This window comes from Poecilia latipinna, unplaced genomic scaffold (genome assembly GCF_001443285.1).
Source record: "Poecilia latipinna isolate Pla-1442-1.1 unplaced genomic scaffold, P_latipinna-1.0 Scaffold2673, whole genome shotgun sequence".
NCBI classification, from domain to species: domain Eukaryota; kingdom Metazoa; phylum Chordata; class Actinopteri; order Cyprinodontiformes; family Poeciliidae; genus Poecilia; species Poecilia latipinna.
In genome coordinates, this window is record NW_015115289.1 from 41492 (window position 1) to 55906 (window position 14415).

The following is a 14415-nucleotide window of genomic DNA, read 5'->3' on the forward strand; positions in this document are numbered from 1 at the left end:
TCTCTATCATAATAATGAGGGAGAGAATGTCAGAAAGTCATTTCTGCCTGTTGCCCAAGTCTGTGCTAATTGAGTCAATTTTTCCTGCACTCATTTATAGGTTATTTATTGATTAATATATTGCATGTGATTGCTTGTTATTTATTTGTTTATATCTAGTCATTTTGAATTTATCACTCTTAGTGATATATATATATATATATATATATATATATATATATATATATATATATATATATTTATATATACCTATTTTTTTTTTTTTTTTACAAACTTTGTATTTATTACCTAAGATGGAGTAGCTTTCAACAAATAACCAATTTCCCCTTGGGAATCAATAAAGTATATTCTATTCTATTTTAATCTCAATGTTACTGATTATGTTATTGATGCTGCTGTTGAACCAACAGGGCTTCAAAATTCAGTCAAAGTATTTTGAGCCATTGATTTTTCAGGAATGGAAATGAATGATGAAGCAATAAGTAAAATTGTAGAAACAATAATTCTGGGAATGTATTTCAGTTAAGCAAATCTGAATCCAATGATTACTTTAGATTCCAAAAACAAACAAATAACGATGATGAAATAAGTGGCACCTATTTAAATATAAATCTATTTTTAGAGCTCTGAAGCTGCTGGGAACGGCCTTACCGGACCAGTTTGAAGTTGCCCTTGGTGCCGGGGATGTCTGTGGGAAACTCATCAGGGGTGCTGCTGCCACACGACCTGTAGCACTCGGGCCTGGGGCAGCTGGGGTCGTCCAGCTTGTAGACCTGCAGCGGTAAAGAAGTAGCGTAAAGAGAGAGACGGCAGCCACACACAGCAGGAAAACTGGTTCCTGAAACTTCACTGACAAAGATGGCGGATGGATGGAGAATCAGGATGTCTACATGTTCTAGACTAACCTGGATTTATTAATGAATCATCGTAATTAAAAGGAAGAAACCTTAGCGTTAGCATATCCAAGCTTAATGGTGATGTTCCTCTCCAACTCGTTCTTGAACCTGACGGTGTGAACGCCGGAGATGGCCTTCACTACTGTGGACTTCCCATGGGCCACATGGCCGATGGTGCCTTCAGGAATCAGAGAAAAAACAGATTTTAATGCATTAATCACAGAGCATAACGATGGGGAAACAGAATGACTCCAGTACCGATGTTAATGGTGGCCTGTCTGCTGATGATTTCTGGAGACAGAGGCGTTAAGGTGGACACGTCCTGCAGAGGGACAGACAGAGAGACAGAGGACACAGTGAGACACAGAGAGGGATTAGCAGGAAACAGCGGCTCTCATCAGATCTCTGGGAAAAATGTCAGGACTGGTTTGATCTAAAGAAACTAAACTATTAAAACGCACACCAGCATTTTAAACCAACTGAGTTCCCAGGCAACATCCGAGCAGCAGAGACAATACTCCACAGTGACATGTCCCAGGATGATGCTATCAGTTGTTAGCTTTGTTAATCACCTCCTTTGCTTCTGCTGCTCCTCTTTAAATATCCGTCTGGCTGACAGAGAGATGTTGGAATCAGGGATGGATGGAAGAGATGGTTTAAACTTCCTCCTTTTCTCCCTGTTATTTTTCGCCCACCAAGGAACCAGACGCATATATCGCGTATGCTTTGATCAGACTTTGACTAAGACTCATAGAGAGGAGGAAGATGATCCTCAGTGGAAACCAGACATGTCAAACACAACCGACACTAAAAACGGAGGTTCGGAGACTCTGAAAGTAAATATTTCGGTTGGCAGAGGAGCGGCGGAGGGGAGCTCCGTTTCCCCGCTGGGCCTGCCGTCATGTGCCGGGTGGAAGCGGCGTTGCTCCGGCCACCGTTCACCCCAACCATTTCCGCGTTTTCCCCGACCTTATTTCAGCCAAATAACCGTCCCGGAGTAACAGCCAGGGGACCGTGAAGCTGTGGATGCGGTTAAAAGGAGACTCACCAACGTGCTGAGGTCCTGTCTGGCCAGGTGAGGCTGACCGAACGTTGTACCAGACTCATCCCCCGCCATCTTGGATGAAAAGGGAACGGAAGAGGCGGCGGGTCCGCCTGATCAACGGAAAAAGATAATCACTTAATTATTTTTTTATTCATCTATAGATTCACTTTTACCCCTGTAAATTTCAAAAGAATACGAACCGGTTAAACTAAACCGATAGGGAAAAAAATCCTAAAGATTTCGCTGCTTTAAAGACAAACTTTTCCACGTTAGAGAGACGGGGTCCTTTCTGAACGGCTGATGCAATTTATCACCACCGCGATAACAGCTCAACCCGGGTTTCTACCGCTTATTCCTCATTAATACCCGCTTTTTATGGAACTTAAAACATTTTTCTGCTAGCCTACATTCTTTAAATATAAGTGTAGTAAAAATAAATATCATGCTCCTCATGTTTGGGGTCCGTCAGTAGAAAGTGACGTCATTTTACGATTTGTAGTTCCCGAAAGGCCATTTTGTAGTTTTTTATGTCGATGCTAAAAAAATATTTCACCACATGTAGTTAAAAAGTACATTCAAGTACATATAATGTAGGGTCTCACACAACAACTGGAAGAAAGTTGGAGTCTGCTTATGAGATAATGTTAAGTCTCTTTATTTAAGTGTAGTTTTTCAACAGAGGCAGCATGTCTTTAAAATTAATACGAGGGTTTTTTATTTATCTGTCTGTCTGTCTGTCAATTATGTTCCTTTGTCAGGTTAAAATAACAACCTTTAGGTAGATATTAAATACATTCTTCATTATGTCAACATTTCTGTCTTAAATTAAATATTTTGTTTGTTATTGATCTGATGTAATATTCTGATCTTAAATGTCATGTTTTCATTGACTGTAAGCAAAAATATCCTAAAAAAACAGAAACCAACTCTTGAAAACATAGTTAATCTACATAAAGTGTTTCAGTTACTGAAATAAATACACATTTTTATGCTATTCTAACTTATCGAGTAGGTCGGGAAATAGTTTTTCCTCTCCATTTGTAGTGATACATCTTCTTACACACACGATCTCCGACGCTCCGCTCGCCGCCCTTCAGTTCCGCCCAGAAGGGAAATGACGCCGGTGCAGAAGATGGAGTCCGTAAATCCTGTGGGCTGCTGTGATTCTGGAGCCATCTAATTCAGAGCCGTGTCGGGGGTCCTTTCGTCCGGCAGATGGATTACCGTCGGGATCCGGCAGTCCACCGCTGCCCGCCTCTCTCCTGATCCCGGAGCTGAACCCCCAACTTCATGTCCGACGGAGCCAGAGCTGCCTGGTCGAAGAGGGGTTGTGGGGATTCGCACCGCCGAGGTGAGACGGCTGGATCTTAGCCGCTAAGCTAAAGCCCGTCCCCCGCGATCCAGACTGAGCATCAGACGGGCGCTTTAAACCGTCTTCTTCCAGTACAAAATGCTAAAAACGAGCTTCTGTCGGCGGCTGTGAGAGTCGAGGTGACCCGCTGTGTGGAGCCTTTGTTTTGGAGCTCTGGTTTCGGCATGAAGCAGAGCTGCAGCTCGCTGGAGGAATGAAAACACCCGGGGATCTGTAACCCTGAGCCGGTAGCTCCGGTCCGCCATCCTGTAGTAGGGTAACTCAAACATCCAGGAGCCAGGGGTCAGGTGTTAGTCTGGTCCAGGAGCCACTGTGGGTCAGGTGTTAGTCTGGTCCCAAACATCCAGGAGCCACTGTGGGTCAGATGTTAGTCTGGTCCAGGAGCCACTGTGGGTCAGGTGTTAGTCTGGTCCCAAACATCCACGATTATTTTCTAAAGGAAAGAAAACTTTCAGAAACCAGCCCAAAGTAGACAAAGCTAATAAATGATAGCAATTTCTCCATTAAAAAAGACAAAAACACAGTGGAATACAACATGATTGAGTCAGGAGTACTTTCTACAGGAAACTGAAGAGTACACAAAGGAAGCTCCATTTAGCTAAAGACATGAGTTCTCAGACAGGAACATTTTCTACACGAAAGAGGAAAACAGATTTTCTTTCTTTTTAGCAGCAGTATGTCAGTTTCTGAAACTCTGAACCAGGAATACTTTCTATTGGGAATATGAACAAAGAATGCAGAGATTTACAGGCCACAGTTGGTTTGTCCTTATATCTTCTCATAACGGACGCAAAGTTAAACATTTTTTATTAGAAAAAATCGATCAACACAGATATGAGTTGTTTGTAAATGCATCCTGACTTCCTGTTTCTGTCCCTTTCTGTCAGAACCGGGGAAACATAAACACAGGAAATGCGAGCGGCCTCTTAGCGCTCAGCTGTCACAGCCTGCGATCGTTCGGCCGGGCTCCAAAAGGTACGACCATCTTACACACACACACACACACCTTTACTCCCTCCAAACAGCTCATCCTTTCTACCACTCCTGTCTGATTTTCTGTCATTTTCTTTGTTTTGGGATGTGAAGAAAAAACTGTTTCCAAAGTAATAATTAATTTTTTTTAAAGCTCTTGAAGTTAATATTTGTGATTTCTGTTCTCATGGAAACCAAATTAAACTGATATTCTATTGTGTAGATAGAAGGTTTGGCTTATTTTAACATGTTTATTCTGCCAAAATGTAAAGATAAACTTAAAAGTTTGAGAAGATGAAGTTTAGTTTCTATGACTCTGTCCGGGTTTCCTGTTGACTCCTCGGCGCCACCTGCTGAGCTCAGTTCCTAATTCTGCAGCATGTTTTGCAGGCCGGTTGCTTCTCTTCCACAGGCTTCTGGTAGCCTGAGGTCCTGACATGACCAACATGGCCGACACAAACACGTCAGCATAGTTTGAATTAAACCTTTATTAACCGACTCGTTGTTGACATGTCTGAGCTCAGCTTGTTGCGTCGTGCGTCGCTCTTTTACCAGCAGCTGACGCCCAGGAATCAGTTTTTATCTCAATTATTAATGAAACGATAAACATTTATGGATGAAACAAACTGGTCCAGTTTTATGGTGACACTTTCTACTGTGAGCCCAGTTTCACCTTCTTTCTATTTCTATTTCTTGACGTTAAACTTGACGTGTTCAGCCGCGTTGTGACCCGGTGACCTTTAACCTGTTCTGGCTCTGTCGTTCAGGTGATTGGCGCTCACTAAAGGGAGTTTGTTAGCATCTACTGGACACAAGGGGCACTGTCCTCTGATTGGCTCGGACAGCCCCCTCTGACATGCCCGTGGCCAATCAGAGGTGAGTGTGTGTGTGTGTGTGTGTGTTTGTTTGCTGAAGCTCTTCCTTTCGCTGCGTTTTCCCGTCTCTGCCTGATGCAGCGCTCACGCTAACTAGCCTGAGTCCATGTTTGTCTGTTTTCTGACTCCTCTGTTCCTCCGTTCTCCTCGTGCCTCAGGTGTGTTATGTCGGGGGGAGATGTGGAGGTGTACCTGTCCCAGGTGCATGATGGGAGCGTGTCGTCGGGTTTCCGTGCGCTGTACGAGGAGCGTCTGCTGCTGGACGTCACGCTGCTGATAGAGGAGCACCACTTCCAGGTAGCGCTCCGATTCATCCACCGTTGGGGGAAAATGTTCATCAATCCAACCAACTGGATCAGTTCAGATAAATATCAGAGATTTTTCTGCACCTGCTACATTTAACAACATTTTCCTCACTTTCTGAACTTCCTGGTCATTTATTGTTGATATTAGCAACAGGGGTGATGTCACACTGTGTGTATAGAGAGTTGGCTGTAAAGCAGTAAAGTGTTGAGATAAATGATCAGGAAGTTGATATTTTAAGCAGCAATTAGCCCAGTTAGCATTAATTACCATAAACAAACAGACGGGTGCAGATTGAGGCATTACTGAAAAGAGAAGTTAATTTTATTCTAAAACCAGATTCGTTCTTGAAATCAAATGTTAATTATGACATCTGGAATAGTGACTAATTGATAACTGAAATAATCAGTTATAATCAATAATAAAAGTTAACTAGAGGATAGACTAAAAACATTCAATTTGCTGAAAGAACAACACAGTCAGAGCAGTAATTAACACTAAACTGTACAGAAATATGTAAATTTTGCATTTAAGTTTAAGAAAAAACCCAGAATGTCTGTAAACATGTTGTCAGAATAATCAATCATCAGAAGCATTGATTAATCAGTCATTTAATCGTCAGAAAAGTTGATTAATCATCATAATAATTGACAGAACAATTGATTAATGGTCAGACGATTAATCTTCGTAATACAAAATAGTCGATTAATTATCAGAATAGTTGATTCATGGTCAAAGAAACTGATTGTTATAGATTATAGAATAATCTATCAACCATTGAATAATTGATTAATCGTCAGAATAATCAGGTCTTGCCAGCTGTAGCCGTAGATCCGGTGTTGCTAGAATGGTAACTAAGGTGTGCTGACTCCGCCCACAGGCCCACAAGGCGCTGCTGGCCACACAGAGCGACTACTTCCGGGTTATGTTCACGGCCGACATGCGGGAGCGGGACCAGGATAAGATCCACATGAAGGGGCTGACGGCCGCCGGCTTCGGCCACATCCTGCGCTTCATGTACTACGGCTCCCTGGAGCTCAGCATGCCCACCGTGCAGGAGATCCTGCAGGTATCCGTGGTTCTCCGGTGACTCCTGAGAAGCGGAAACTTTAACTCCGACCTTCATGAAATGTGTTTGTGTCGCTGCAGGCGGCGATGTACGTCCAGCTGACGGAGGCGGTGGAGTTCTGCTGCTCCTTCCTGCTGGCTAAGATCTGCCTGGAGAACTGCGCCGAGGTCATGCGCCTCCTGGAGGACTTCAGCGTCGGCGTGGAGGGCGTCCAGGAGCAACTCGACAACTTCCTGCTCGACAACTTCGTCCCTCTGATGAGCCGAGCCGACTTCCTGTCCTACCTCAGTCTGGAGCGACTCCAGGTCCGACAGAAGATCTTAGATGTTCTCGCCGACCCGCGTTCGTCATCTGAATTATTGATTTGAGGCGATTATCATTTAAAATCTGTTTTAGCTTATAAGACGTAATAAATCTGTCGGCATCACAGAGTATACAGATGGATTTGCAGGGTGACAATTTGAATCAGAAACAAATTTTTCTATTATTTCTGTTCAAAGACTGACGAGGAAAAAGGAGTGAAAACAATAAAAGGTTCCATTTAGTATCAAACTCCATCAGAAATACGATTATGATGCGTTAAGTTCTGTTATTTTAATGACCAGCATTAGTTTAGCTGCCTGACTTCAAAAAAATTATTCAAAATGTTGTTACTTGAATAAATTTTTTAATCAATTTGATTCCTAGGATTATGTATTGCAGCGCCGCCAGGGGGCGCTGTGGGGCGGCAGAAAATTAGATGAGAAAAAAATGCAAAAATAATAAAAAACTTAATCCCAAAAATTGTTTTAATCTTAAATTTTTCTGTTATTTAATCCTTTTATAAATAAAATCTAAATTAAAGTCATTTATTTAAATGTAATTTTCTGACTTATCAGCTGTTTTCCTCCTGAAGCAACAAATAGAAAAAAAAGAGTAAAAGAACCGAACTCTGCAAAAACACCTGGTGAGGACGGTGGACATAAAATAAAACCTGGTGTGATTAATAAGGTGACAAATTTAATATGAGTAAATTAATAATAATAAACATACAACAATAGATAACAACTAGCAGTGATGGTCTTTGACACAAACATATGGCTAAAAACATTCGACATTTAAACGCACAGCTCTAGAAACTACGGTATAAAATATAATCTAATATAAAATCTTACATATTTTCTCATAATCCAAAGTTTGGACTTTGATGAAAAACTGAACCATCTGGTAATAAAGTCCTGATATATTTTCTGATAATAAAATCTAAAATCAGAAGCTATGAGGCAGCATTTATGCTAAATGAGTGTAATAAACATGAAATGGTGAATAAATAACATTGTAATCGTTGATGTTTCTTTGTATATTTTATATTTTGTCTGTCTGGGTTTGCAGACGGGTTCTGGAGCTCGACGCTGTTTGGGGTTCGTGTCTGGAAGAGTCTGGGAATCGTTTTTCTTTCTCTGATGTTTTTCTCCTGGTTTTCGGCACAGGCCTACCTGAACAGCGACGCTCTGAGCCGATACCCGGAGATCGAGCTCTACGAAGCCGTCCAGGCGTGGCTGAGACACGACCGGCGGCGCTGGAGGCACACCGACACCATCGTGCAGTCCATCCGCTTCTGTCTCATGACGCCGGCGGACATCTTTGAGAAGGTGAGCGCTGCGCCGCCGTGCAGCCGGGGCTCCCCGGAGGCGTCCACGCTCAGGTTTCTGTCTCCTCAGGTGAAAACGTCGGAGTTCTACCGCTACTCCAGACAGCTGAGGCAGGAAGTGGACCAGGCGCTGGGATATTTCCACGACGTCAACCAGCAGCCGCTGTTGGAGACGCGCTCCAACCGCATTCGCTCCGTCCGGCCGCAGACCGCCGTGTTCAGGGGGATGATCGGCCACAGCATGGTGAACAGCAAGATCCTCCTGCTGCAGCGGCCAAAGGTGACACACCGCCGTCTGATTGGTCAGCGGCTTTCACCAGAGTATCTGTTGATTGATTATTCCATGTTTATTGTTAGACTGTTTGCTCCACCGTCGCTCGATTGTTTGCTCTTCTCATTGTTCTGTCATTCGTTCTTTGTTCAGAAGTTGATTTTCTGTTCATCCTCTGATCATTTGTTTTGGTTCTAATGTTCATTGAATCTGTTGTTTTATCCTTCGTTCGTGTTTTACAGTAAACTAGGCCTTGCATACAGAAACATGCCTTATTATGGTGCATTCACTGTAATTAATACAGTTTCATTAAGTTTGAACCCAAAACTGATGACCTGTTAACGTCGCTGCCATAAAAATCTTATTTTCCATAAATTCAGTTTTGCATAACAGATTTTTGCTCACTGAATGTATTAATTTCTTCCTTTTATCAGTTTGTTCAGTGTTGGGTTCATGTTGGTGTGTATTTAAAGACCTTGTCGGACCCAGCAGTGTCCGCTAACCGTGCCGGCGCTGTGTCTCAGGTGTGGTGGGAGCTGGAGGGCCCTCAGGTGCCGCTCCGACCCGACTGCTTGGCCATCGTCAACAACTTTGCCTTCCTGCTGGGCGGAGAGGAGCTGGGGCCTGACGGCGAGTTTCACGCCTCCTCCAAGGTTTATCGCTACGACCCGCGGCAGAACTCGTGGCTGCGCATGGCGGACATGTCTGTTCCCAGGTCAGAGGTCCTTTTATGAACTTTGACCTTTGCTCTGAAAGCAAACAATTCGCCTTTAGCTTGAAAGTGATGCTCAGAGGTTCTCCATCCAATCTGAGGAACTTTATTTGTCAATATAATTAGTTCTGTAATGATTAATCGGATTAATAGGAATTAATCAGCTTGTTGGAATAATCAACTAATTTAGAAATCGATTAATCGTTACCTGGAGCATAAAGATTCCCAAAAAGGCCACACTCAGAGCAGTATGAAGCCAAAACTACACAAATATACTTTCTGCATTTGTCTTTAAAGATGTGGTCAGAATAATCAGATAATCGATTAAATAGCCGATTGATCATCAGAATAATCAGCTAACAGAACCACTAGCTGCTTTGGTTCTGGTAAGTTACTGACTGACTGGTTGTCTGCAGGTCGGAGTTCGCGGTGGGAGTCATCGGGAAGTTCATCTACGCCGTGGCGGGCCGAACCCGAGACGAGACCTTCTACTCCACGGAGCGCTATGACATCACGGAGGACCGCTGGGAGTTCGTGGATCCGTATCCCGTCAACAAGTACGGCCACGAGGGAACCGTCCTGAACGGGAAGCTCTACATCACCGGCGGCATCACGTCCTCCTCCACCTCCAAACAGGTGTGCGTGTTCGACCCGGGCCGGGAGGCCGGCGGCGGCGGCGGGTCGGACTCCCACAGGACGCGCTCGGCCCGCGGCCCGCTGCTGCCCGGGACCCACGCCAGCTGCTGGGAGAACAAATCCAAAATGAACTACGCTCGCTGCTTCCACAAGATGATCTCCCACAACGGGAAGCTGTACGTGTTCGGCGGCGTGTGCGTGATCCTGCGGGCCTCGTTCGAGTCGCAGGGCTGCCCGTCCACCGAGGTGTACGACCCGGAAACGGACGAGTGGACCATCCTGGCCTCCATGCCCATCGGCCGCAGCGGCCACGGCGTGGCGGTGCTGGACCGGCAGATCATGGTGCTGGGCGGCCTGTGCTACAACGGCCACTACAGTGACTCCATCCTCACCTTTGACCCCGACGAGAACAAGTGGAAGGAGGATGAGTATCCCAGGATGCCTTGCAAACTGGACGGCCTGCAGGTGTGCAGCCTGCACTTCCCAGAGTACGTGCTGGAGCACGTCCGGCGCTGCAGCTGAGGTCCGCTTCACGTTTTGTACCGACGGACTGTCCGCCTGGCGCCGCTGCGCCGGAACCAGGCGTTTCCGGGTGGGACAACCCGGCGACCGGCGCCGACCGACAGGTGAGGCGCCGGGCGGCTCGGCGTTTTCACAGTTACCCTTTCTCAGAAAATTAAAGGAGGAAATGATGTCAGAAAACAAAAAGTTTCATTCATTTACGCTTAGGGAGCGACCGGAAACACACTGGAAGCAGCAGAACCCGGTTCTGGTTCTGGTTCCGGCTCCGGTTCCTCCTGAACACCTTTGATCCATAGCTTAGCTGAAATACTTTAAACCCCAACAACACGAATCAGATATCCAACATGACACTATCCTCCGTAGCGTAGCTGAACTCGGTGGTTTCGGACTTGTCTGGTTCCGGTTCGGCTTCCAGTGCGTTCCAGTTTCCAGCCCCAGTTTCCCACCGAGCCGTAAACGTTCATCCCCGCCGCGTCTCTCTGCTCCCCGCCACACCGAGAGGAAACCGCGGCTTAGATCCGGCGCTGCTGCTGCCCGTTTGGTTTTGTTTACATTCCTGCACTTTATCGGTTCTCTGAGTGTAAATAGTTTCCTGCTCTGGAGGAGAGAAACTGACCCGGTTTGGCACGAGATCAGGGCTTTTTGGGGGCATTTCAACAAATCTGGACCTCATTCAAGAACATTTGGACGTTTATTTTCCACCTGATTGTTGATGGAAATAAAAACGTTTTAATCTGGGGCTAAAATCTGTAACGGCAGTAATCAGTAGAGATTATCATCTCACATTGTCATGGTGTTAGACGGCCATGTCTTACTGCTGCTACTTCAATATCCATCATGTGTTGAAACCTACAGAAGCCTTTAAATGAAAGAGTTTGGAAATAAATTCAGGAGCAAAATATCGTTAAAACGACTTTCTGGTTAAAACAAGAAACTTTATTTAATGTAAATCAGGAAAACCTTTTTATAAATAGATGTAAAATTCATTAAAACAAGAAAACCTGGTTAGAAAAGGGAAAATATTATGAGATACAAAACATGTTAAAATAAGATTAAACTCATCTTAAAATGAGAGTTTCTAATTTCAAGAGAAGTTTTATAACTTATTAGGATAAACTTTCTAATTTTAATAAGAAAAATGAAAACATTGTCATAAAGAGATAAAAGTATTAAAATGAGAAAAGTTGTCGTTGCAAAACTAGAAAATTTCCAGTTAAAATAAGAAAATCTCGTTCTAACTTCTGTTTTATCGATAAAGTTTTGCTGTTTTATATTTACAACCTTTCCTTATTTAACAGGGAATATTGTGGTGTTAATTAGACATAAACCTCATGACAAGTTTTTAAAATCTTGTTAAAACGGTTTTTCTTTTTAAAACCAGATATTTGTGTGTTGTGTTAAAACGTTTCCATAGTAACAAGTTTTATAATCTGCTCTCTGCCAAAAACATCAGCTGGTCTTTTTTTGCTGTATTTGTTTTGCATTTGCTTTATTAAAATATGCAAAACTAAATATTGAAAACCAAAATGTGCAACACTTAAGATATTCAAACTGACACCAGTATTTATAATATTATATTAAATTTAAGTTCTAGATAACGGCACAAAATCGGTGGTAAAATCAGGTTGCGCTAACTTGATAGCTAGATTTAGTTTGATTTGACTAGAATTTTACTTCTTATGTAAATAAATAAACTAACTGAAAAAATAACTTCAGGTAAGTTTAACCTCCATATCTTCAGTTATTTGAAACAAACAGAGGGATCCAAAGTGCTAACGTTAGCTTTAGCTCATGATGTCGCTACAGCTATCTTAGCAGCTAGCTTTAAATTGTCTAGGTTAGTTTTTAGTTTAATAACCACTTAAAAATATACAATAAATTTGAAAATAGAATATGATTGATTCACAAAATTGCAAAAAAAGAGTAAAGTTAGTATTTTTAAAATGTGTTTCCACCATAAACTGTTTTAACTGCTTTGTTATGTAACTGTGTGAAAGAATGAAAATAATATTTTCATTCAATGTATAAATTATAAATGACCAAACATCAGCAGATAAACCTACCTTTAGCTAATGCTAACTACAGCTAACCGAGATGTAGTTAGCTACAGCTAACAGTTAGCATTCACTTCATTTGGTATACAAACACTAACTAACATATTTATTAGTATACTGATGTAGGATGACTTAAAAATAAATATAACATATTTACACCAAATAGACACAGCTCTAGTTTAGCTTAGCCACAGATATCTTCATTTGGCCAACAAATTTTATTTTGCCATAATCTTTCCTCAAAATTTAAAGTTGTGTTTTCAATATTTACAATAACATTTGGTAAAATTAGTGTAGTTAAATCACAGTATTTTATCACAGGAAAAGAACAGAAACATTCGTACTGATTAATACTTTGTCATTAATAACTATTCTACTTCTTATGTAATTACGTGAAATAGCAAAACAATACATCTTTTTACCTAATTGAATCTCATTTACAGTTATGGACAATGTTAGCATCTGATGCTAACATTAGCATCATATAATGCTAACATTAGCATTAGCTTAACCTGCTATGTTAGCTGCTGGCTTTCACTTGATTCGACCTGAAAATTTCATTTATCCAATTAGTTTTTTTTTCCCTAAAACATGTTGATAAATAAATATAAAATGTTTAACAGTTTAATTGTATAAACATTCAAAAATATCAAACTGTTGTTTCTCTGATCCACTTTAGGTGTAGAATTATTTATTTTAATGAAATTTAAACTGTTATTTACAGGAAACCAACTACGATTACGGTTAGCTCACTTAGCTTTAGCATTAACTAGCTAAAACTAGCTAGCTTCATATTAGCTGTCTACCTTAATTTAACTGATCTTCCTCCATTCTCGTTTCCTTCTTAGCATTTTGGACACAGCTGCTCACTCATTTGGTCAAACATGTTGGTTTTTGTTCCAAAATAGACGAAGAAGAAAAAATGTTTGTAGTTGGAGGATTTTTAAATTTCTTTGCCAGATATTTCAGCTGTTATTCTAAGATGTTCTTGTTTGAGGTCCATTGGTAATTTACCTCGGCTAAATGATTACCAGCCTTCGTTTCAACAAAACAGACTGTTTTCATTTCAGATCATTTAATCTCCAGTTTGTTTTCTGGCAGATTTAATCCCGCCGCTGTCTTAGATTAAAGCTGCACATTTCATCCTTCAGGCCACGTAGCTGAGCTGACAACCAGCCTGTTTTATTTTGAGCTAACTGTGAAAAGGGCTAGAGCAAATAATGATGCCGTCACGTCTTTCTGCTGCGTATTTATTTAATTTATGAGGTAGTGCTTTTCACTGAGCTATGCAGTAACAGTATTAGGAATGTTTTCACTATCAGAATTTCATTCACAGCCCGGTTCTTCAGCGTTTCTGTCGTTTTTCATCTCCATCCTGCAGCAGCATGTGAGTTTCTCCGTTTTATTTATTTTTCTGTTATTGATGAATCAGTAATGTCAGAACAGATTTACTTCCTGAAGTCTGTCTTGATGTGAATTATAAATATATCAGGAACTTGAAGGCAAACATTCATTTCAGACGGTCATTCTGGAGCATTTATTATTGCGTCATCCCTTTACATTTCCTCTCGGTCGCCGTTAATCGCCGCTCCGCTCCAGCGTTGCTGTTTGAAGAAGAAACCTGTAACCAGTAAAGTTCAGCCGTCCCCACCTGAGGAACACGCAGCATCCTTTAGTCCGCCATTTTCCCGCCTGTCCGTAGGAAAACAGATCAGAGGACGCTAAAAAATAAACTTTCATTGCTTCAACGACTGTACCGGGAAAAGAGAGAAAAATCTGAATAACATATCTTACTCTGAGTAGAAACTCTTTGGAAACGATTTGTAACCTTTCCAGAAATAAATGTTCATACTGGTCAACCTCCAGCTGCTGAGTTTTTATTTTCCTGTCACTTGTTTATAATTTATTTCCTGACAAACTTCTTTTCATTAAATGCTTTATGGACAAATCTGATCATAATCAAGAAACTTATAGCATCATTTTGGAATATCTATAAATACTTTTAATCCAAAAATGCAGTTTATTTCTATTTTTAAATAAAAAAAAAAAAAAAAATTT

At 41.8% G+C, this 14415-nt stretch overlaps 2 protein-coding genes across 3 annotated transcripts in view; one reads left to right on the top strand and one right to left on the bottom strand.

The window, feature by feature from the left end:
• Positions 1-2241, bottom strand: part of eif2s3 (eukaryotic translation initiation factor 2, subunit 3 gamma) — a 9145-nt gene extending 6904 nt beyond the window's left edge. Inside the window, exons 1-5 of the mRNA XM_015020854.1 lie at positions 2142-2241; positions 1945-2051; positions 1155-1218; positions 947-1074; positions 652-773 (exon numbers count right to left, since the gene is read on the bottom strand). Coding sequence (XP_014876340.1) covers positions 652-773; positions 947-1074; positions 1155-1218; positions 1945-2013 — 383 coding nt within the window. The 5' untranslated portion in view covers positions 2014-2051; positions 2142-2241. The remainder of the gene's footprint in view (positions 1-651; positions 774-946; positions 1075-1154; positions 1219-1944; positions 2052-2141) is intronic.
• A 773-nt stretch (positions 2242-3014) lies between these two features.
• Positions 3015-10303, top strand: klhl15 (kelch-like family member 15). Of its 2 annotated transcripts, XM_015020847.1 has the most exons (9): positions 3016-3292; positions 4201-4288; positions 5319-5457; positions 6344-6532; positions 6613-6837; positions 8002-8163; positions 8233-8442; positions 8958-9148; positions 9562-10303. In XM_015020847.1, the coding sequence occupies exons 1-9, from the start codon at positions 3232-3234 to the stop codon at positions 10301-10303; spliced, it is 2007 nt and encodes a 668-aa protein (XP_014876333.1). In that variant the 5' UTR covers positions 3016-3231. The 2 variants fall into 2 exon arrangements, with proteins under 2 accessions (XP_014876332.1, XP_014876333.1); XM_015020846.1 differs by having other exon boundaries at positions 3015-3292; positions 8002-8442.
• Positions 10304-14415: the final 4112 nt, after the last annotated feature.